This window comes from Anopheles maculipalpis, chromosome 3RL (assembly GCF_943734695.1).
Source record: "Anopheles maculipalpis chromosome 3RL, idAnoMacuDA_375_x, whole genome shotgun sequence".
NCBI classification, from domain to species: Eukaryota; Metazoa; Arthropoda; class Insecta; order Diptera; family Culicidae; genus Anopheles; species Anopheles maculipalpis.
The window spans coordinates 56,542,189-56,566,109 of NC_064872.1; the positions used below are offsets into that span (position 1 = coordinate 56,542,189).

The 23,921-nt window shown below is 42.3% G+C and overlaps 4 protein-coding genes across 6 annotated transcripts in view; 3 read left to right on the forward strand and 1 right to left on the reverse strand.

The window, feature by feature from the left end:
* The window catches only part of LOC126561676 (SRSF protein kinase 3), a 415,191-nt gene that overhangs the window by 49,542 nt on the left and 341,728 nt on the right, over positions 1 to 23,921 (reverse strand). The window lies entirely within an intron of this gene.
* Positions 1 to 23,921, forward strand: part of LOC126563481 (intermembrane lipid transfer protein Vps13) — a 136,638-nt gene that overhangs the window by 21,875 nt on the left and 90,842 nt on the right. The window lies entirely within an intron of this gene.
* Positions 3,083 to 8,196, forward strand: LOC126560807 (uncharacterized). The gene is made up of 5 exons (XM_050216759.1): positions 3,083 to 3,143; positions 6,242 to 6,618; positions 6,707 to 6,756; positions 7,033 to 7,618; positions 7,650 to 8,196. The coding sequence occupies exons 1-5, from the start codon at positions 3,096 to 3,098 to the stop codon at positions 8,194 to 8,196; spliced, it is 1,608 nt and encodes a 535-aa protein (XP_050072716.1). The 5' UTR covers positions 3,083 to 3,095.
* Positions 13,714 to 23,921, forward strand: part of LOC126561798 (myc box-dependent-interacting protein 1) — a 41,188-nt gene continuing 30,980 nt past the window's right edge. For all 3 annotated transcript variants that reach the window (XM_050218119.1, XM_050218120.1, XM_050218121.1), the window contains exon 1: positions 13,714 to 13,859. In XM_050218119.1, coding sequence (XP_050074076.1) covers positions 13,791 to 13,859 — 69 coding nt within the window. In that variant the 5' untranslated portion in view covers positions 13,714 to 13,790. The remainder of the gene's footprint in view (positions 13,860 to 23,921) is intronic.

The window sequence follows — 23,921 nt, forward strand, 5'->3', positions numbered from 1 at the left end:
TCATCAAATTGATATGCAGTTGAACCAATTCTCTTTAAAATTTTTGTGAATGTGAATTTATTTTCATGTTTATTGTACAAGTCTATCACGACCCCATGCTAAAACGATAAAACTTTTGCAATCCCAATAATAAACACAAATCCAATTTCATGATTACTAAACTACTAATCAGCCTAGCCCTTCCCAATTTGCATTACCAGCAGTAGAAACCGTTCATAATTTTCTAATGTTTTGATGCTAACCAGCCAGCCAAACTGCATATTTTCCCGTTACTCCATGTATGCTCATCCAACGGTTGCGGTTATCTCGACAGTTCGAACGAATCGAGCGCGAAACAACGCGGGCCCGTTTTATCTTAGTGTGCGTGTAATGAGATGAGTGAAACTTGCAAAGCGCCTTTCATACACACACCCATAACAACGCACACTATTTGCAATTCAATATCGAATTATTTGTATTCGTGTGACAAGATCGAGGTTAGGAGCGTGTGTATATACACGTACCGTATCAACTCTGTCCAACGCACACTGCCATACACGGTGAGAAACAGAGTGCCTTCCACAATAGCAGATGAGAAGCACAAGCAGCAGCAAGTAGCAGCCAGCAGTAGAGCAAAAGGTACGAGTTTTCTGGTGATCGAAAAGTCTAATCAAACGTGATTTCGGTGCAAAACGTGTTCAACCAGTGCCGTCGAGTGACGCGATATTTTTGATCCCAACAGCAGTGCAGCCGCGTCAATTGTGTGAGCGAAACATAGTTTCGTGCGTAGTTAAACGTGAACCACGGACCATTCTCACATACGGGGTCGTGCGTGTGTGGAGAAAAGCGCTATTTTGTACTTCCTCATAGGAACCGGCCAAAATACGTTGGGACGGCTGAAAGAGTGAGTACATGCGTACCACCTCTAGCCGCGTGCGTGCTTACGTGCAATCTTCAAGAACGGGGTTAAAAATTTCGTACAATTGTGCGCGGGGCGGCATTCGGAACACGGTGTGTAGAATCATCACACACACGTTTCACACAGCTCGAAAGACGCCAGACAACCAGCGAGAGAGTGTCCAGGTGATGTGTAAATGTGACAAAAAAAACCGTCCCAAGAGTTAATCGCAGATAGCGTCGTTATCCGAAAAAGGAAGCAAAAAAGGGTCATCTGCATCACGTCCTCCCCCGCGCCTACTTTTGTCGGTGGTCGGAATAGGTACCGTACCCATCATCTAACCTGCTTTGCTAATTTTTTCCCATCGACGAGGGACGACACAGCCTGCTGTGGTGATGATGGTGGTAGTGTGTGATGCGTACCATCTCTCTTGGTGTGTTGTGTGGTGGCGGCGGTGGGTGCAATCGATGCACCGATTTTTATCACACACAAGATTTGCAAAGTTTTAGTGCATCTCCTCGTTCGAAAGCTTTTCTTTTTGTTTTCTTTATGTGACTCATGAAAGGTATGTGAGGTAGAGGTCCCTTAATTCATCGCGAAAGGTCGAATTTTCTTCACCGCACATGGATTGATTGTTGTGTCGTCGTCGAAACCACGAGACACATAAATGTTTCTCGTATTTGTTTGCATTTTTTAGTGTCCGCACATACAAGCAGACGAGTTCTGGTTCAATTGGTGAGTAAGGCGCGCTTTGAAGGTTAAAAAGCTGCTACACGGCGAGACTATCCCTCATAAAACCTCACCAAAGGAACAGCGTTCGTCCTCTTCCGCGCCCTGCCGGAAGGGAAAAAGTTCGCAAAGCAGTGCATTTGTTGGAAGCGATTATTGTTCGTGAGGGAACTTTTTTTTTTCAGTGTAAATCAATCCATAGATTTCGGCGCAGAAAAATTAAAAACATTAACCACACACCGTTTCACGATGGTGGAACAAGAGGGCAGGGATCCGTGCGGAGGGTGGAGAGAGAAAGGTTATTTTTTCCTCCGACTCACGACGACGACACACAATTCCGTGTATGAACATGAAGAGTATGAGTGAGTGAGTGTGTGTACGAATTGTGTATGGACACGACGTCTGGTGTTTTACACGAGCTTCGCGTGTGTGTATATACACATGGCCGCCACTCAACTACTGTACGCCCGTATACACAAGGTGTGTGTAGAGAGACACCACCAGGCAGGCACAGCCGTATGTGTCATCTCTAACCGAAGCAGGCAGCGAATTATAACAGAAAAGTGCAGAAGTGAGAGTGCATAGCGACGATAAGATTTTCCCTTCATTATTCACACGGTGTGGCGTGTACGGTCAAAGCAGGCTTTCGTGTGTTGTCTGCCAAAAAGCGTGCGTTTTTTTTGTGTGCTAAACAGACATTTTTCAACATCGCGCGTGTATCGAGCATTATTGTGTACGAAAAACGGGTTGTTTTGCTATTATAAAGCGGATGATGATAGGTAACAGTGATTAAATTTCCTCAACAAAAAAAAAAAAATGGTCCGCTGCCGTACGGTGCGCGCCTACTTTACATATACGTCTCGTGCGAAGAAGAACCAGCGGCGGTGGTGTGCTTAAATGTGGTACACACGATCGAGAAACGCATATGTGTTTAGTGTTGTGTTATCAGAGCAGAATTTTAGATCATCATCCAGATGATCCGCTGGACTAAAATGGTAAAACACGCGGAGCAAGTGAACTGGTCGATTTGGTTTTGTTCGGGGACTGATTTTTATGGAACTCTAGTTTTTTTATGTTCATACGAATTTGTTATTTCACCGAAACTGACCTATGGACATCAATATGCAACGTTACAAACCTATTTCATCTTCGCAAGAGACAGCAAGAGAGGGAGAGATAAAGAGAGATGGCGATTGTTGTCTTAAAATGATTGTTCCTAAAATTAATGAACCTAAAGCAAAACAAAAAAGACATAACTAGACATTTAACACGATCTTTTCCTTTTGCTATATTATTTACAGGAAGCTGATTTAATAACTTGAGACCAAGCATATTAGCAAAACCAGACAAGCAGAGCAAACGCATCCAGAAAAGACATCAGAGAGAAGTCTTGTGGACGGACACACGTGTGTTTGGAGGCAAAAAATTGGATTTTATCCTATTTAATATCGCATACGCATCTTCCCCCACAAAAGCATCAAACAATACCATGGAAAAGCGAATTTTGTTGGAGAAAAGGGGCCGCTCGGACGACGAGGTAAGTTATTCTACTTGTTTAACTATATAAAATTTCAGTTGCTAAAGGACCTTCCATGCTACGCACTCCATTGGCAGAAGAATTGGCTTTTACGGTTTTGTTTACTTAAGTTCACTGTGTGTGTTGGAATGTTACAACGAAAATTAATGAGAGGCAAATTTTTAACTAAGTCCTAAGGACCAAAGGGTCTAAGGGCGGCTCTGTGGTCTTTTTACACGACAGTACCAGGGTTCAAATTGCCTCCAGACCTTCCCCCCGTAGTGAGGACCGACTATCCAACTTCACGTAGTATTAACTAGTCTAGTAAGGCATTCGATGGCGTAACCTAGCAGGTTGCTTAGCAAAGAAGAAGAAACTAAGCCCTATGTGTGCTTAAGCTTGGGAATGTCGCTAACGCTTATTAGCATTTTAATAGTTATACAATGACTATATCCTTCTCGAAAACCTTTGGTTAGTTATTGATTTGTCATTTTTCGCTTGTAAGGTTTTTTTTTTCGTCTGTGAGCTGTCCTTCGGTTCTTGGATCATACATTTCCATTAAAATGCTGCTTTTCTTTTTATACAAGCACTGCATCACAACAGTCGTTAGTGCAACCCACCAAAGTAGTTCACGACGGAAGTCTCATCTTTTATTCGTGCGTTTTCGTGCCTTAAGGCTTTACCTAAAACAAGAAAGTAAAAACATTGCAGTTTTTGATTAAGAAAGCATAATCTTTTTCAACGTATTTCGCCTTCCGGCTTCCGCCATATTGCCGCTTCAATAACGCGTCAATTTTGAAAAAAACCCTTTCTGCCACCGCTGCCAATATCCTTGTTTTGTCCACCTCTCTTATTCCATTAGATTTTCTTTTTTGCATTCTCTTCCCATCGGAACGCACTCTCCCTTTCACGCTGTATGCTGTGCCTTTGCTGTTTTGCCCTAGGTCTTGTGTGTGGCTAACAGGCTTTGCTGCAGAGAAATGGTGTAAAATCAACACACGCGAGTTTCTGATGGGATACTTTGTTCAGTTTTCATCGCTATTACGACGTTTCGTAATCGTAACTCTTTGATCGACATTCGAACAACCGAGAGTCCGAGTGTGTATAATTTTTTTTGTGTGTAACCCGCCGTCAAATCTATGCATGCATACACAGAAAACACATACATACACAAATGATACACTCACACCACATGAAGTGGCGCGCGCCTTTTCTGCGAGCGTATGGCGCGCGTGTTGTGTGTACCCCTGCGGAATGTAGAAGTGTGAGGAAATCATTCTTTTTTACGGTAGTGTGTGCGTATGTATGTGTGTGTGTGAGCGAGTTAATGCAAGACACATACACACCCTGGGCATGTGTGCCTTCTTTGCCTGTGTGTGAGAATGTTTACTCCGTTGCTGCTTTGTGTGTAGCATTCGCAAAAGTTGATAAGAAATTAGCTTTTGAACAATTATGTTATCGAGTGATCAATTATTGTTGTCTGTATTAAAACAAAAAAGTCCATATTCACTTTACAATGAAAATTGTTCAGCGATATGTCGTAAAGAAGTGAAAATAAGGTGATCTTGACAACATCTACGCACTATGCGAAAAAAGCTCTTCAGCGCTCACACGTATATCATATGTACTCCCACACACACGCGCGCGCTCACGAACTCACATTCACCATACCGCACACAAGTCCCAATCAACAAGAAATCACACAACACACGCGTGCACACACACACACTCATACACTCACACCACATCAAACGAGCAGCGTTGAAGCCGTCGAGCTGGTGTATTAGTATTGGTGAGAGGTCCACATCGGGGGGTGCTCGCTGCTACGCTGAGTGGTCTCGCGCGAAGATGATGATGAGGTTGGCAATGAGTGCCAAGGCGAGCGAGCTCCTGCAAATGGTAGCAAACTGCGCCGCCATCTTGGATTTTACAACTCTTGGCATACGCGCTTCGCAGTGAAATGGCGTTTTCGGTGTGAATTATTACACTTTTCCCCAGCAACGTTGCATCACTTTCATCTAGCGACCGATCCCGGGATAGTGGCACACTGTCGTAAATTGTAAATTTGCAGACCTCTAAACCCGGAAATATGGCACACAATCGTTGCTGGGAGGAATCTCTGCACTGCCCTTATCGAGACTGCTTTTCACCTGCATATGAAAACTGTACGGGTGGCAATGGCTGCCTGCCTGCTCATGTGAACGCTTGCTTTGCGACTGTCGTGTGTGCGTACTCTCTTTGTCCCACTCAACACACGATGGCCGATGAGTGGAATGAGCTGTATGTGTTGGTGTGTTTCTATGAGCGACTGTTGAAGAGTGTGTATATGTGTGCGTGTGCTTTCGTTTGTTCTGTACACATTTTAAAAAGTCCCGTGGTCGTTTTTGAAAATGTGAACTGTTTCAAGGATGCTGTAAAAGAGAAAATATTCTAGTTTTTAGAGAAATTTTAGCATTGGTTTTGTTCTATTCATGCATTTATAATACTTAGTAAGTTTTTTTGTGATTTTTATTTTACGTCTGGCACCATTATGCACCGTTTAATAAATTGTATTATGCCGTCATTTTAAGAATTTTATGGATGGACATATCTGCGGACATGGCAGTGGACATAACCTTATTACCATATGGATAAGTCAAATATATCATCAACGTATTAAGCAAAAACAATAGAATTAAAATATGTAACAGTATCTGAGTTTTAACCGCCAATATTAAAAAAAAAAGATTTTGGTGGAAGTAACGAACTTGTTGAAAATCGATCACACACTCTCACGCACACTAGCACCCTCCAACGAACACTACCACGCAGGCGCGTTTTATAATACCCAGACATGTGTGAGTTACGCGACCGGCGAATGTTTGATGGTATTTGAAACTGTTTTTTCATAACAAATCACGCACACCAGCATGCTTTGGTTAGGGCGCACATGATTTTCAATGTCGCGCTCGTTTCCACTGAGAAGTGATCGTTGGAAAATGCCCATATATGAGATGAGAATGAATGCTATTTATTCTAGAAAATATGCATTTTTTCCCCTTCTTAGTTCGTAATTGAATGTACATAGTATGTTAAATTATATTTTGAACTAATTAATTTCGCTTTATTTTCGATTTTAGATCACAGAACTTATTCTGGACAACTGTCGGAGTACAAACATCGAGGGTTTAACAGACAGCTTTACCGCGCTAGAAACGCTCAGTCTCATCAACGTTGGGTTGGTGTCGTTGAAAAACTTCCCCAAACTATCTAACCTGCGCAAGCTGGAACTCTCGGACAACAGAATATCGAACGGTTTGAGCCATCTTATGGGCAGCCCGAAGCTAACACATCTTAACCTGTCCGGCAATCGCATCAAGGATTTTGACGAGCTGCAGCCATTGAAAGATTTAAAAAATCTGGAAGTGTTGGACCTGTTCAACAATCAGGTGACGCTGATTGAAAACTATCGCGACAAGTTGTTTGAACTCATTCCATCATTAATCTATCTCGATGGGTAAGCAAATGTCCGGCCAAAAAGAACGGTACAATCGCGTGCGTTTTGGGATGCCGATAATGATGTGTTATTCTCATTCTTTTCGTAGATTCGACAAAGACTACGTGGAGGCGCCTTCAGACGAAGAAGATATGGCTGGTAAGTGGTTTTAGGCTTTAAATTTGGCAATACCAAGAAAGGAAAGACCCGATTTTGTTGAATGTACCTCATTGAGGTGTGTTTTAAAACATTTAAAGCTCACTTTTTGTACAAACATGAACTTGAGATTTTTTCTACGCGGTGCTTTTGTGGCTTTATAATTGAACTATGATCGTACCGACAACGCTAGGCGTAGGGAACAGTTTGTGCTTATATTGGTTGATACATAGAATAAAAAAGGCAAAACACTATGGCGAGACCCATCCTGTTTTGCAGATGACGATGACTTCAGCCAACCACAACAACCTTCACAGTTCTCCATCAATGGTATCGAAATTGATCTTGATGAACTGGAGCAGTTTGAGGCGAAGATACGCCAGAAACGATCGAAGGAACAATTGGGGCAACAGACGACAACGAATGCAATTGATCTGCAGCAGGAGGGACATCTCGTCGGACACATAGACACGAATCCTGCTGCGGTCGCTGGCTGCTCCTCTTCTTCTGCACAGGAAAATGGCAAAGATGATCTAGATTTGCTGTACGAAGAGATACAACATAAACAGGCTCTAGCGCGTGCAAATGAAGAGGAGGAACAGCAGGGTCGCAGAACGATGGTTTCGTTTTTGTCGGTATTGCTTATGTTTACCACCCTGTTGGCATTTATCAATCACATATGCTACAGGGGAGAAAATCAACTGTTGGACCAGGCTCCTATTGTGGAGGATGATGATGAGGATGTGGAAGAGGAGGAGAATAAAGCGGATCAAAAGGACGAGTGGTCCTTGAGCAATGGCTGTGTTGATGGTGGCAATGCCAACAGTTCAGCGGTGACAGATGATGATCTGTCTGTTTCCTCCGGGTCAGGCCAGAATTGAATAACGTACAACTCGTTTCTATCGCATTCACTTTCGTTCTATGGGCTCGACATCGGAAGAGGTGGAGGGAGAAGATTCGTGCGAAGAATCGGATGACGTCTCGCTAGCATACCTGTACAACGACAACCTCGAGGAAGATCAGGAGGATTGGAAGAGCGTTGAGAGTGATTACAACAATGCAGACGAAGAGTTCGACACCGAAGACGAGGAGGAGGAAGATGGTGCTGAGAACAATGACGAGGGCGAAGATGGTGGAGACAGTGATGGCGAGGGCGAAGAAGAGGAAGATGGCGAAGGTGAGGAGGAAGTGGATGGTGCGGACGAGGAAGGTAATGAGAATGGTACCGAAGAAACAAAGGCAGCAGTGGCAGCATCAGAAACAGCAGCAGAAGCACCAGCAGCAGAAGCGTCCTCGATTAAGGAAGAAACCGACGACACCACGACGGAGGTAAAGAAATTGTCGACAGCAGAGGACGCAGAAGTTGCAACAAGTGCCGATGGTGATGAGAGTGAAGCTGTTAAGAAAGGTAGTTACATTTACGAAACGTCCGGGGAAATGTAGAGTAATACTAAAATGAATTTTAACATTTACAGAAAGCGAACCCGAAGCAAGAGGAACGAAGAGAAAGTTCGAAGCTACGGACACCGATGGTTAAGCACTTCCTCGCACACAGTGGAAAATTCGCTTCCAAATCAAATGCAACCCCCCAAAACAACGTACGTGGAACACACAACAATCCTAGTTTGATACCGGTGGCAGCAAGTGTGTTGATTTGTTATCGCCGCATCCAACAGACATCAACATTTCTATTTTCCTCCAGTCGTGCAATTTTTCATCACAACGCTTTTCTACTACTATTACTACTGCTTACCGGCAGTAGTGTAGGTGTTTGCGTGTTCGGTGGTAGTGTATATTCTGCACGTTTTATCTTTTTTTTCTCTCATAAAAAAGGCTTAACACAGCCACACTGCAAACATGAATAGTGCAAATCCCGCCCGCTTCTCACACAAATTTATACATTATTACACAGTAAAATAAGACCACTGCTGTTGTACATCAGATAAAAATGAAATTGTGAGCCAATTTTCAATGAATTCTAGTTTGTTTATTTTTATAAAATTTAGCTGAACACATATAGGAAACACGTTCTTGTCAGTGGATAAATCCTTAAATTGATTATCTATTGTTTTTTTTTATCGATTCCGATGAAAATGTGGCTTAAACACATAAGACCGTCAAATATGGCCATTCATCCATTAATTTTTAAAATGGAAACACAAAACTCTTTATAGTTTAGGGCATCCTTTTTTTTTTAAATTTTGCAACAGTTGGATTGGTTAAGTGTGCCAATGAAAAAGGTAGATTTCTTGGGTCGAAAATTTTTCAAACATTTTTTTTTGTTTTTATTACACAACTATTATGAACTTTTGGACAAAAACAAAGATGTTGTAAACGTAGTTCAGCAGCTAATGATCATTCTAGGAAGTATCGATAACAGCTTTTTGAAAACCGGACATAAAAGTGGTCTTACATTTTTGGCTTTCACTGTACTGGAAGCACACACCACAAAAACACACACACAATCTCTCCAAAACATTTTAACCAAAACACACTCCCAACAAACTAATTATATCGTAAGGAGGGGACTTTTGGAACCACACAAACACGTACCGGTACGTACCACACAAAACTTACAAAACAAAAGTAGATGCAGTAAGCAAAACAAAGTAACAAAACAAAAGGGCCATGGTTTTTGTCCCCTTGGTAGAAGATGATAAACTTGTGCGTCGTGTGTGTGCGTGTGTGTGTGGGTGGGTGGGGCCACATGTGTACAGCATTTTCGGTTTGTTTGAGGAAGTAAAGCTGTCCCAAGGAGGAAACAGAGGACGATCATTATTGAGCTATAGCTACAGATGTGTTGCGTCGAATTATTTTAAATTTTATGCGATTTTCCGATTTTTAAAATGCCGACCGCATTTTTTTAAATTCTGCAAAGGACTATTTTACAAATCTGAGGGATATTTCGCTTCCCCTTCGATAACGAGTTGCACGTGTGTTGAGTGATATTTCAACAGTCTGTTATTAATCCGTGGTTGTTGCAATCAATAATTTGACGATACTAAAATAGCACTTGACTCATATCCTCGGAAACGAAAGATCCATTTGGATGTTAAAATGATCCTTTACGGAAATGAAAAAAAAATCGGTTAACGATTTAAAATGAACCAGTAACAGTATGCAGCTGTGGTCGAATCGGTCCGTATTAAACAGCATAATTATCTACACTTTCTTTTGCTCCTCGCTCTCCCCACAGTTTGGATGTGCGTGCATGTGTTAAACAGTGGTTGAATAATTGTTTAAATTATTTAAACGATGAAATAACGGGCAACCCTACAATGTGGTGTACAGTGGTTTCAAATTCAAATGTACGATCAGACTCAAATACGATAAAGAACGAGCCCAATCAGCAACAAAAAAGTAATGCACACACAAAACACACATACACACTCACAGCACGAACCTGATTGCGAAACCCAATGTAATGAGTAATATTTTACTTTTAATTTGCGATGTATGTTTTCGTTAATTGATTTTTGTTTTACGATAAGTTGAGAGCACGCACGTTGTTGAGCAGCAGTGTTTTGTCTTGTGTGCGTGCGTGTGTGTGTGTGTGTGTGCGTAAGCAAAGATAATTATCTCAGGCAAAGGCATTCTTCTAATTCTTCCTCGGTGGAGAATCAATGCTGGTACAACAAAACCCACACAAGCGTCCGCCTGTTGTACTGGTGTTACGATTATCGTAACGTTGCCGGAGGAGGGACAGGCGCTCATCTTCTTGATACTAAAGTTTTAGACGCGAAATCATTTCGATTAATATTAAAAGCAGTGCAAGTACGACTAGGCAGTTGTGTAAAGAAAAATGAAAGCAACAGGATGTCATGATTCTAGTACAATGCAATGCCGAGGATTGTAGGTGTAGGAGAGATAAATGGAAAGGAATGCAAAGAGTGGAGTTATGTAGTTTAAGCCTTTCATTCAATGCACTTCTTGTTGAATTTGGTATTAATTTAATCCCTCTACATTGCTACTATTGGTTTTTAACTTGAACACAGTCTTCGTTCGGTCACATGCGGAAACATTCACTGTAACTCTACTGTCTTTCCCTTAGCACCTGTTAAGTTGTAGATTTTGTAAGGACAAATTTTTAAGAATTAAAGCATGTATTTTTGCGTTAAGCTAGTGTGGCTGCGTGTGTATTGAAAACGGGGTTCAGGGAAGAAAGATTCGTGTAAAGAAGAACCGGGATTTATTCTGCTGTATTTTTTGCGTATTTTTGATGGCACTGTGTAGACACACCACCCCGTAAGAGCATTGATAAGTTGTAAGAAAATATTTTCTTTACCGTTTTTTTTAGCTTTTAGTTTATGCTTATTGTGACGCATCATCCTCTCAGCAAAAAAAACAGTTGTGAAATAGACGCTTGTTATTGTGTTGTTTTTTGCGATTATTTCAATGCGCAAAAGTATACCGAATCACGTAAAAGCTAGTTCCCGCCCTTTATAAGCATTTGTTAAAGATTGTAGAACGCGCTGTGGGTAGCAAACCGCGCCCACAGGAATAATAGCAGCAAGTTGACCAAAACAAGGGGGAAGAAAAATAAATTCCGACCCCAAAACAATCGGGGAAGTCAGGTGGAAGGATTTATCAAATCAAAATAATTCTTTAAAAAAATATCTAACTTTTAAGGGGTCGATGCGCCATCGTCGTGCAAGCAATATACGGTAGTGCTTGTGCTGTGCCACGAGATGACATTAAAATGAAACAAAACAGAAAACGTGCCCTTACTACAATGATGCAAACATATTATACAACAGATAAGGTAACACACACAGCAAAAAGCACATTCTGCCCGGTACCATGGTGTTGTGCCATGCATGAAAGTGGGATGTGAAGGCAAGAATCGAAAAGCAAATTATCATGTCTGGAAACGGTTGGAAGAATTCGATCAAGGATTGTTGGTTGGAATCCACAAAAAAAACACACAAACACACAGATACAATTTTCTTCTGCCTGGCACGAGTTACCGTACAGGCGGAATTAAGAGAAAAACAAAATAATTCAACCGAGTAATTGCACGGAGAAGCGGAAGAAATGACAAATATGGGCGGTATGATCGCGCGAAAACTGGAACAAAATTTATAATTGCTAAGAAGAAAATATTTGTTTAAATAAATCACACAAATGCAAAACAGTGGAGGAAATCTACATTGCTAGAGGAAAGAATGGCTTAAGTTCACGGGGGAGCTACTAAACGAGTGTAAAATGGGAAGTACGTTTTCAATCTTTTCAATCATTCACTTCAATTGATTTGAAATAAAAAAAGTACATGAAAGCAACTATAAGGCTGCGGCCCATGGGTGGTTTAAAAAAATATTTTTTTCGAGAGTGTTTGTACCTTTTTCTTTATTTCGTAATGACTGCCAGACAGTATTCCTATTTTTTGAGTACCTGGGCGCATACGTATATTACTTTCACTAGGCAACAGAGAAAAAATTCACATCGATTCAACAGTTTGATATTTCCCGTGACCAGAGGCCTATAGAATTTAAACTAAAAACGCTCGAGGCCACGGGAAACTTCAAGCTGTTGAAAAATCTGTAACATGTGACTTTAGCTTTTCCCCCGTTGCTTCGTGTAGATACCTTTTGTGTTCTCCAGGGTTTCAAAAGCGATCTCAACGCTAGAAACACTCAGTGGTAGTACAAATGAATTGCAGCTTCTACGCTGTTTTGCAGTTCTTTGAGAAGTACGATTTGCCAAATGGGTTTCTAAAGTTTTTCCATGGCAATCTATGGAACAACAGTTCATAATTTTTCTGTGCACATTTATTCCACTACACAATCTAAACGAAACTCTTGTCTAAAAAAAACCATTAGCGTTTCTTAATTTATCGCTATTTTCATGACAAAAAATACTTATTCAAAAGTTTTGTTTATGTATTTTTGGATGTATTTTCATTGCTAACTATGGGATTTAGCAAATAGTCAAACTACGCCCTTCCAATGGCAGCTGTCATAATGACGTACGAAAAACAAAACCATTCAATGACAGCTGCATGTTTGGCTGAATCGCGTTCTCTGTTTACTTTGCTTTTCTCTCTCGCGTAGTGCGTATCGTAGGAGCGACGGGTGCGTTATTGTTTGTGCTGTGTTCCGTGCAGTTTTATTATAGTAATTCTTTTAGGGGATTTTTTGTTGTTGCTGTAATCGCTCATGTTCCAGTAGTAAACTTTTCCCATCCCGATGTGTGCGTGTCGGAAGTTGCACGACGGCGCAGATCGGAATTTACTAGGTGGCCTCCCTCGGAGCGCAATATTGCCTGTAGGGTGTCGTTTCTTCGGCCAGTATTGTGGTGCATATCTTGTTCGTTCGGCTTCGGATAAAGCAGCCAGATCCTACACCAGGCTGCGGGGAGGCGGGTATCGTGATCGTGGGAGTGTGTGGGTGGGTGTCCAAGAATTCCACCAGAAAGGGAGTTGCAAGTGCGTGTGGTACGGCAGGGTGCGAAAACTGGTGAAACAAAAATAAACACAGCTGCATCTTGGATGTCCCTGCGTAATTGGTGCAAGTAGGACTTGCAACGCGTGCATGCGTGCGGGAGTTGCCTTTCGGGCATTTTTTTTATCTTCGGGAAATTACTCTCCAGTGTAAATCTCAAAATTCGATCTGTGCGTGTTGTGTGAGTTACATTATTTTTTTGGGAAGTGAAGAACGAAGTTGGCGCAAAATTCCGATGAAAATCGGTATGAAAAAAAATCGTTTTATCCTTGCTGGGTGTATTATCACAAACGGTCCGGTTGCTTTTACATTATTTGTTTTTGGTTGAATTTTTATTTAGTTTATAAAATTACATGTATTTAATCATTTTTCAATCCGAATTATAAAAAAGGTTTTACCGACCAACATCCGGTAACCGGAAGTTGTAGCGAGTGGTGAGCGTGCGAGGTCGAATACGAAAATTGCCTAGCGGCGAACAAAATTCGCCCCCCAAAAAATCCGGAGGGAATATACAACAGTGTGCCAACGAATTGAATTATCGTAAATTTCCGTTCGAATCGAACCGAAAGAGTGTTTGTGTGTGTGTGTGTGCGTACGATGGCAGAAAACAAAGGAATGCTGCTGGCCAAATCCGTCCAGAAACATGCTGGCCGCGCCAAGGAAAAGGTAAGTGCTACGATGAATCGATTATGATATAAATGTAAGAACCTCAACCGAGAGCAGTTTGGTCAAATGATCATCTAGCTGTTAAGCAACAGCACTCAGTAGTAGACAAGGGTTCAGACAAACCGACGAACCCGCCCCGGGGACATAGACATACACGCACACTCACACGGGTTTGGCAAAATGCGATGTTAGGTTGTTTCTAATTTAAGGCGGCCCTACTGTCTTTCTCTTTCGCGATCGAAATGAACCGCGTGTCCCCTAACCATGTGAAGCCCGGGAAAATCCGGGTGTGGGAAGTTTGGTGTGCCGCCGATGGGCAGATCTTCGTCTGCCGGCCGATGCAGGACACTCACTGGTGGACACTGTGGTGTACAACTGAAGCAGCTGTGCGTAAAAAAGTAGGAGCTTTCGGTGTTTTTGCCCGGTGCCCGGTTACTGTAACCGGTGGGACATGGGCATGATGATGGCCGAAAATAGATCAGCTCTTTTGCTGCTCAAACGGCTGTGACGTGATATAATGCTTACCGGTGATTATTATGTCCCACCGTGCGCGCGTCATATTGTCCTTTTTGGAAGTGCACGTTAAATTATGTGTGTGGTTGGGACTGTTTTTCCCCCATTTCATTTACATATGCTGTAAAGTAGGAATAATAAATGCAATGACCAGATTTCGATATGGATCGTCAGTCCATAAGAAGTACTTGCTGGTCAAGATACGCTCAAGATGGTATCACCCATGAGTAGTCAAGTTGTTGCATAGAGCTATCAGCTGTCTAAACCGTGCTAAACTCGGATTAACCTAAATTCTCAATATCCTATATAAGATCTAAAGGACAATCATGAATATGTCAAGACTTGAACAAATCCACCAGTGATCAGTTAAGTCTCCAGAGGATCCTCGAAGAACATCCCTCAAAGATCCAGAGGGGAGACCTTCTGAGGCCCTAAGTGGAAATGGTGTTGGACCTTTCCAAAGAGGGCCCTGTATTTCGACTTCCTGTGACCGGGGGACAATGGATATTGGAGCTCATCATTAGCAAAATTAAAAGTGTTTTGAGCCCGAGGCCCCTGCATATCTCCATTGTATAACCGGGAGTTACTTCTCTCAAGACAGCTATCGGGGCCCCATCCTTCAGATTCACCAGTATTTTACAACCAATTCGTTTTGAGTCAGCTCAGGACCCCACGCGGCCTTATGGAAAGATCCGCCTCTGTAAAGAATGATGCTTTTCTTAAGAAGTTTTTTTTTCATGTTTTTTTTTTCCTGGGGCCGCTACTTGCAAATCTTTCAGGCTAAGATCCTAGAGATTATAATAAAAAACTATGAAAGAAATAATGAAAAAATTGTTATCAAAATAAATTCGATATATTTTGAATAAATCTTAGCCAAAGAAGGTGTCCTTCGAAAAGCTAGACAAAGTGTTTTATAGTTCTTCAACAGCTTCGGAATGTATTAAATCAGATCAGCAAGAGAACAGAACTGTTTTTAAAAGCATTTCATGTAAGATCAGTTGATCGTACGATAGAATCAGGTGAATAAAGTACGCTAAAGCCATCGCAGAAATAGAAGGCCTAGACTTTTAAAGGTTGTAAGTGCCAATAGTCGGTGTGGTGTTCCCAAAGTTATTGTAATCTTACCTTGGATTTGTCTTAATTACTTTCTTCTGTTGATTGTCCTAAATCAATTGCGATGAGCTCTAGAGAATTCTTAATAACTTTTAGGACAAAAGCTAATTGGCATCCTCGTATGCGAACACTTGACAGGGAACAGGGAAAATAACTTCATGCAGTTGTTGATTATGTACATAACTTAATAAACCTTCAAGATCTATTTAATACCGTGTCGTAAAGAAGTTTCTTCCAAAAATTTGTGGTCAAAAAACCAGAAAACTATTTCACTGAAATTTAACAGAAATATTGCCAGTGCAGAATATGATAAATTAAACAAAAACCATCGAGCACATGTTACGACGTTTAACAGCATTGCTCTCCATTTCGTTTTCCTTTTAAATTTCGTCCCGCTTTGGTCGTTCTGCTCGATGGTAAATCTGTTTGTGAGTTAATTTATGATAAACTTTCCACCATATATTACCCACCACTAAACATGAGCAGCTTTATAGTTTGCTGGGCCTGTTGCTGGACCAATAAATCCAATCTCTGGATGTGAGCGCATTCCATTCAAGCACGATAAATTGCACATTGCACAATAGTGTGAAGACGTGTTGTGTCTCCATGCAACGGTATGATAGTAAGCATTTTGGATGATTCAATTTCCGAAAGCGATAATGAAAAGTATCCACCAACGGTGCCAACTGACCCTCGGCGAGCGTTTGTGCGTCCATCTGTGCAAGTGGCATCGTTTTTTTTCCTTTCATTGGTGTACGTGTTTGGAAAGTCTTGCCATTCCTTTCGGACGCACACGTCGTCGTACTCCGTGTGCCGACCAGGCAGGCTGCAGACACACATCCTCAAAACAAGGAAAGAAAGGTCGACGGAAGACGGAATGGTCGAAAAAGGAAAGTCACAGAAAGTCTCGCAGAGAGGCTGTGGAAAGTCCAAGCTCACGAAGCGACGATTCATCTTAAGGGATGATTCTCAAGGCTTTGACTAACATAAATGGCGGGGACTTTTTCGTGCGTGTGTGCACATCTTACAAGTGGCCGACTCCGGTCCCGGCTGCAAGCATTATCAACTATGAATGACGGCATAATAGAATGAGTACTGTTTGGCTGCATGTTGGAAACATTCTTGTCGACGAGCCGTTGTTCAGTGTAGGATTTCACCATCGTTGGCAAGTGACACGATGCTTTTGTTGAGTTTCGCCAGCCAACTGGACGCGTCCTGCGCAGTTGAGCGTTGCAAGAACAAATGCACCCATATGGGTATTGTGCGGGAATCTAGCGAGTTTCAGATGAAGGTATGATGTGTTAGTTGAAAAGCCGTACCAACATTGCGCTTCATCTATATTTCATTCAGTTTTAGGCTTCTTTCGGCAGTCTTCACGGTTTATCTAAGCGGGATATATGATTTTACACTTCACCGTCTTGTAAACGAACATGAGGTTTAGACAACAGCTTTTTAAATTGTAGTCCTATCCTACAAATCCTATACCTCATAAGCATTAGTTCATCATATGCAATTCAAATCTCGTTAACAGTTTCAATTCACATAAAATGGTTGATTGATATGGCCGCAGCGTACAAGGTACAGGTACCACGCTACTTTGTCTACTTATTACGTCGATTTGCTGAAGAATGAACTCATCCACCCTTCTTTCTGTTCAATGAACTCATGATTGCCGATCCCGCCACATATGATTTGGCCTACCCAAAGATCGAGTTCAAATGACGCAGTCTCGCGATTGCTGTAGGCGTTTGAGGTCGACTCCATTACTAGTGCCACCTCGGCAGTACGATACGATCAGGGAATGCAAATGCAAGGCCGTCACAACACGTATGGCACGAAGAAACTAACACACCCAGCGTTGGCGCACCTGAGCGAAAAGCCCAGTGTTGGCGCGCGCGGTATGGCTTCACGAACAGGCAGGTCAATCGCCGACGATACTTTCATCATGCTCAGCATCATCGAGGTATCGTAGTTGCCCTGATCGGCCGGCTCAGTTTCCCAATTTGGCTGCCACACCATCAATCTACCACCTCCAAGCGGAGTCGTAGAGTCCAAACGTAGCGATCGTGCCAAATCAATACGCAAAATCTATGTAATGGTTGTGTGTTGGTTCAGTTCTTCGGTGCGTCGCAAAATGGGAATCAATGTAAAAAAGGGATTACTTCAAAAACGTGAACGAAATTAAGCTAAAGCTCTCACTTTGTTTCTGTTTTTTTTTTTTCACACTCGTAAAGAGTAAAGGTTGGTTGCAACGATGGGTGATTGTTGATAAATTAGCAAAAAACCCTCTCCTTACCAGTGGAGGGCTTTTAAACTAACTCGATATTAGTTAACTGGGCGTTCAGTTTTTCGTATGTTTTATATGCATTTTTATTTCTCGATCACTAGGCGGCGTGCTGGTACAGGCGATAGTAGCGCCAGTCTTCAAGCGGTAGGACCTTGGTTCAAATCCGATCCGGAGCGCGTCCCCCTGTAGTTGAAGACTGTGACTAATTACAATCGACAGGTCTATTTATTAAAGCCATTTCGATGGCCTATTGGCACGTGACCTATTTAAAAGGTCGTTAAGTCAAGAAGAAAAGAAGAAGAGCTCTCGAACATTAAGTAAAAGGGCCATTATTATAATACTGCAAGAATCTTTATTTTGCAAATAAAAAGGGAAGTGGATTGTTATACCAGTAAAACAAAATTGATCTTGAAAATAATGTTTAAATGTAACGAATCGTGAAGATTAGTCTGAAAAACTTCAAGCGATCGATGGGCTATAAACATAAACCAGCTTACAATGTCAAAGCTAACCTGCCAACTGACATCAAACAACACTATTTACCGATCGTCCTCTAAAGTAAAAGAATCCGAAAACAACTCGAGTCTGTTTGCCTCCATTTGCTGTAGTTTGACAGTCTATATTTTTTATTGTTGTTTCCGAGGTGACAGCGGAAAATCGGCAAAAAAAAAAAACTCTCCGCGGTTCCCTATAAATAGTCCTCCCCCGATCGGAACGGAAAACCGTGAGCATCATGATCGCGAGGATCCCAGCTAGAAGACTGGTGTGATCATGCTCACTGTAGCAGCAGCTCTCTTGCGAAGACGAGAATTCGATCAAGCGAAGCTTCGCACTCGGTAGAGTTAGTAGTTGCGCATAGGGGTAACAGAAGAAAAAAAAACAAGGCGGCCAGTAAAACGGGAAAATTCAAGCAGCATCAAGCAAAAAAGCGTGAGGAAGACTAACCGTTCCGTGGATTGCAGTTCTAATTTTGGACGAACTCTCCGCACTGGTTGTGTGACCCGCTTTGCTCGGTGTGTTCCCTGTGCGATGATGGGGTGGATTCTTGCTTTCTCCCGGTATTCTAGCCAAGGGTACAACGGCGCACAGTATCATCCCTTAACGCACTCGCGCGTGTGCGTGTGCATAACGAAGTACATATTGCGGGCCGTTGTGGTGTGTACGTCAGGGTCTTCCTCTCTCTCTCTCTCTCCCCCCAATCTGGTTGCTAGAATTGTGTGACAGTCATTTCGGAAGATCGGTGCTGCTTGGTGCGATACTCGGCACCAAAGAAGCCGGAGACGTACGGTGCATTGCTGGTGGTCAGCGAATGTCACCACCGTATGGCGCTAGAGTATATTTTTAACGGCCAACGCAACTTTCATACTGTCGCGGCCAACTCACCCTGGATCAGGTTGTGTCTCGTGTGTGTTTTAAAAGGTTTGATCGAGCCGGCATGGAAAGAAAAAAAAACCGTCATTGCACTTAATGGGGATTCGGGCAAAGTTTCAACGCTTTTTGGCAATCGTGTCAAAGCCTAGCCAAACTCACCCGCATCCGCGAGGTAAAAATGTAAGCACGAGACACCCTACCTTTAATGCGTACAAAAATGGCCCGGCTTGATTTGTTTTATCTTTATAGTCATTCATAAATTCCCTTGCGGGACAGATATGGGGCGGCCACACGGTGATGCCGGTGTGCCGGGATGGTTAAAGCCGTGGTTCGTGTGGTACACGGCATTCTTTTGCAGTTTACTTCTGATAATTTGGGCCCGATAAGAGCCAAAATGACAACTGCGGAAGCGCGATAAGATCTGGAAGATTTGGAGCAGCTTCGGTGCTCTCTTTGTGGGTATTGCGTGCTAAATTTAGCAGCGCAGACTGTAATATGTTTGGGGTTTTCATATAATTTTACGTAAAATTTGGGTTCCTTCTTCTTGATTTAACGATTTACTTAGATACGCCAACCATTTCATGGTTTATTTAGATATGGTGATAAGCACGATGTTGGATAGTCACAGTTGAATAGTTACTCTTTACAGTGTGGAAACGGTCCGGATGGGAGTTGAACCCGGGTCTTGCCATGTGAAGTCTGGCATTATCATCGCCTCTACCTCAGGGCCGTCCCAAAGGTGTGCAAATGTTGGATTATCGTTGATAAATAAGGGCTTAAAGCTTTCAATAAATACTAAAGATAAAACCTCGACCGAATGTTGAAGCATGGGATTGAATAAATTAACAAATTTACCCTGCTTGGTTTTGTTTGCCTTTTTTATATAATTTAAATAAAAATATCAGTCAAATAGATTGAAGCTATGTTACATCAAATTCTGATAACTTCATTGTTTAGTTAAAACATTCTCTAATAAAATTTACCAAAGAACCTGCAAACATATCCCGCCTGAAAAATTAAGTCTAACAAACCAGATATGAAAGAAGGAGTAAAGAAAATTATTACATTGCTGTTGCTATACAAAGTGAATACCATAAAAAAATGAAAATAACACAAAAAAAGTGATTTGTGGAGCTTTAGTATTGAGTATTCTACGAATATCGACGGATATTCTCACGTGTCTTGATTTATCTGCTACTACTACTTGTCCCAAAGCCCTTGCTGGCATAGGACTACCTCTATAAATTCACTTAAGCTCTATTTATCACCAACAGGTGGACACTTTAGTCCGTAGTGCGGTTTGGTTCAGTTAAGATTCGAACCCAGATTCATGTGCAGGTCATTAAGCCGTGAATTACCGTCTATGCTCTTTAACCGACTGACCCACAATACCTTGAATTGGGCGATACATGTCACCCTTCAAAGTGGGTCATTTTGGTTACGTACTTATCACTTCCCGTGTGTCACTTAAGCTCAGCGTTAAGCTTGCTCGCTCGAAGTACACGCTGAACGTTGCTCTAGAGCTTCGCGACAAGTTTCACGATGGTCGGCTAATATGTGAAACATAATTAGGACAGCAACATGGTGTTTTAATTAGCGGCAAAGAGCGCGTTTTTGCGATTTTTTTACCCCGTCTGTTAATCAAGTATAAGTGGCTGTAAGGGTGAGCCCATCGAGCGATCGTTGCGTGTTGAATTACCGGTTCCCTTTCGATAGGTTTGACTCGATAAGGAAGCTGGCTGTTAGGAGCTGCTACCAAGTGACGTAAGTTGCCAGAGAAATCAGGCTCCGTTGGAGGTATTCTGCAACAAGCTTGATTAGATAGGATGTATTGATTTAATTTCTTGTTTGTACAACAATTGCTTCTCGATTTGGTTCACAAGCTTGTAATTTCTGGGATTTAAAAACAGTAATCTAAAAATATTGTACATCGTTAGGAAATAGTCCACAAACATCGTATTATTAATCTTACTTTGAATGATATACAAATACGTCCCACAATTCATTTCATCGCCCATCGAAAACGATTCAAAATTCGCCACTCAACTCAAACCCTCTTTCCATAGGACATTGTTGTGTGTATGCATGTGGATCGAAAAGAATAATTCAACCGCCTCATTTCGGGTTCACCTTAGCGATGCGAATCAAATACGCAAATAACGTTGGCGACCAGTGTGTGCGAAGGCGTCATCACATCAGCGATCAAGGAAGTGATCGTGGCGCTCGTGAAACGTCCGGGTAATGCGTTGTCGGCGTTTGCCACGACACGAGCCCCATAAAAGGTGCACACAACAACCGCCCCACGACCGGCCAATCAACTACTGCTCGAACCGTCCATTTTGTTGGAGGTGTCTTTTTGGAGGTGTCGTCGGTGTGGAGGTTGCTACCAGGCGTGGGTCACCTTATGGATTCGATATGGCATTAAGAATACTTCAGCGCTCAGAAGCGCTCAGAAGAATTTCCTGCACAACTTACTCGTCGATTTCTTCCAAAGTTTACCGGATTAATTTGTGGCACTAGGGTGGTCAACCGATTCGGACGGCTCGAGCCACATGCGTGTTTTTGCGAGAGCTCTATGGAGCTCCTCGGTCAGCCGACAGGTTTGACTGGACAGCCGTTTTATTTTTGTGATATTTGCTGTCTTTCTCGTGCCTGTCTAACTCTTGGCGTCCGAGCAGCTGCATGACGCAACCGGCTCCACTTTCCGCGTCTTATGACTCAGATTCAAGGCAGAATACCGATCACGTACCAGATGGCAAATAATAATCTAATAATCCGGTCATTTAGATAGTTTAAAGCTTTAAACTGTTGCTCAACTGTTTTCTCAAGGGCAAAAAAGCAGTAACTGGGAGAATAAATCGCCACGGGCCGTGATTTTGTAGCATTTATAGCAAGCAAATTTGTTACACGAGGCATAGTTGTTTTTGCTCCTCTCTTATCACTCGAAGTTATCGATAGATCGATCGTATGCTGTTATCATCTGTATTTCATATCACTGCTCACTAGGTATCGAACATAAATCGATAAGAAAAAGTGGCAAATCATTAACACTGTCGTACGAAACCAGGCAGACGACCTTTACCAACGATGTTGAGCCAGGTTAGCATAGCAGCCCATAGAAAGGAAACGATAAGAATCTGGACAAGTTGTTCGGATGATAATTGAACTGTTTACATTGGGATATGTCATAATGGAACCAATAAACACATCCACCCCGAGCTAGCCCGTAAGAACTAGCGTCACCATAAGTGTCCGACCGTTTGGCGCATCCTCGATTGGAGGTGATAAAAGATGAAACCCCATCTTGAGAAGCTAGGCAAGCGTAAAGCAGCCAGGGGATTAAAGGTTGCATTGTAGCGTAGAAGAGTACTGTCCCGAATCAAGACTCTAAAGGGGTAGGGAATTTGAAGATAGAGTGGTTTAAATCACGACCAGATAATTGTCACACCTGCCTTATCTGACGACTCGCCGGACGGATGGCTGACGTCGTTGAATGTGGTCCAGTTAGATGTGTGAGAGCATTAGCGTTGTTTTTCGCACCTTACTGTTGCTGGTGGAATGGCTGGGCGACTGAGATGTCGCTGTGAAATCGTGACTTATTTTGTCATCTGGCTTACATGCCGCAAGCGCGGATTTCGTTTTAGACTTCAATTTAATCTCCACGGTGAATTTCTATTGTATGAGGAATAATACTTTTTTTGTAATTTACAATTTTATTAAGTATCATAAGAATTCACTATTAAAACAGTATTTTTTGGTAGATTAGTTTATGTTATAGACAGCGTGTTATCTAAAACACATTAATTGAAATAAAACAGACAAAATTCTCATTTGGATTCGGTTCCTGCGAATCTTTTCGTTGTTACATGATAAAAGATTATATCATAGACAGCCCTCAGCTACTTTAAACGGGTAACGCCATGCCATGATCACCTGCTAGAACCTCATGATGCTTCACACACGATACTGCGGATATTTGCATGCACTACGTATGTTGTGTAAAGCGACAATTTTCCAACTTTTCCTCCCAACTAAAGCACGTACTTGCACGAGACGAGATGATCGTTGGTTGGCCAGCCATTTTGGCCTGGCTGACATTGAACCGTCACACTACCAAGCGAATGTACGGCAACCCTGCAAACGGTGCGAATTGTGATATAATCTCATCTCCTCCGATGTCCGTCGAAAAGTTCTGACGTTTCCGTAAGACGAGTTAAACGTGCGATGACTGTGTGGCACGTTCTAATGGGGGTTAGTTACTAGTCTCCGATGGTACCACCGGGTCCAATTAGCGCAATTGGTGGTTGTGCGCTTGTGTCAATGTGAGATCCCGCGACTGTTGGTGTGTTGGTGTGTTGGCTCCACTCGGTTGCAATATCAAATTACAGTTCGCATCATCACCGAGAAAAAGGTGCCTGGTAGAATCAGTTACTGCCTACGCTATTGCAGGTGCACGTGAATGGAAAGCACCAAACAATATGGTGGATTATATGCTTTTAGGGTATTTTCTTGCAATGCTAGAACTGCTGTCAAGCGGAGGTAGTAGTAGCAGCTGGAGCGTGTTTACGAGTGTATGTGTCCAATTGCTTTGCGTCAGGGCATGTCATCCTGTTTGTAGATAGTCTTTCTTTGGTTAGAAGTTTAGCTAAAGAGTTTTAAAATATTAGAGGTTCTTATCTAGTGATGATAATTTTCGTTCCTAGTGAGGACTGACTATCCAATCACGTGGAAGTCTAGTAAGGCATTCGATGGCCGGCGTGACCTAGAGTAGGCTGTTA

Coding starts and splice junctions, on each gene's coding strand:
- LOC126560807 (XM_050216759.1), top strand. CDS start 3,096: ATGGAAAAGCGAATTTTGTTGGAGAAAAGGGGCCGCTCGGACGACGAG. Junction 3,144..6,241: donor GGGGCCGCTCGGACGACGAG/GTAAGTTATTCT, acceptor TTTCGATTTTAG/ATCACAGAACTTATTCTGGA. Junction 7,619..7,649: donor GATCTGTCTGTTTCCTCCGG/GTCAGGCCAGAA, acceptor ACGTACAACTCG/TTTCTATCGCATTCACTTTC.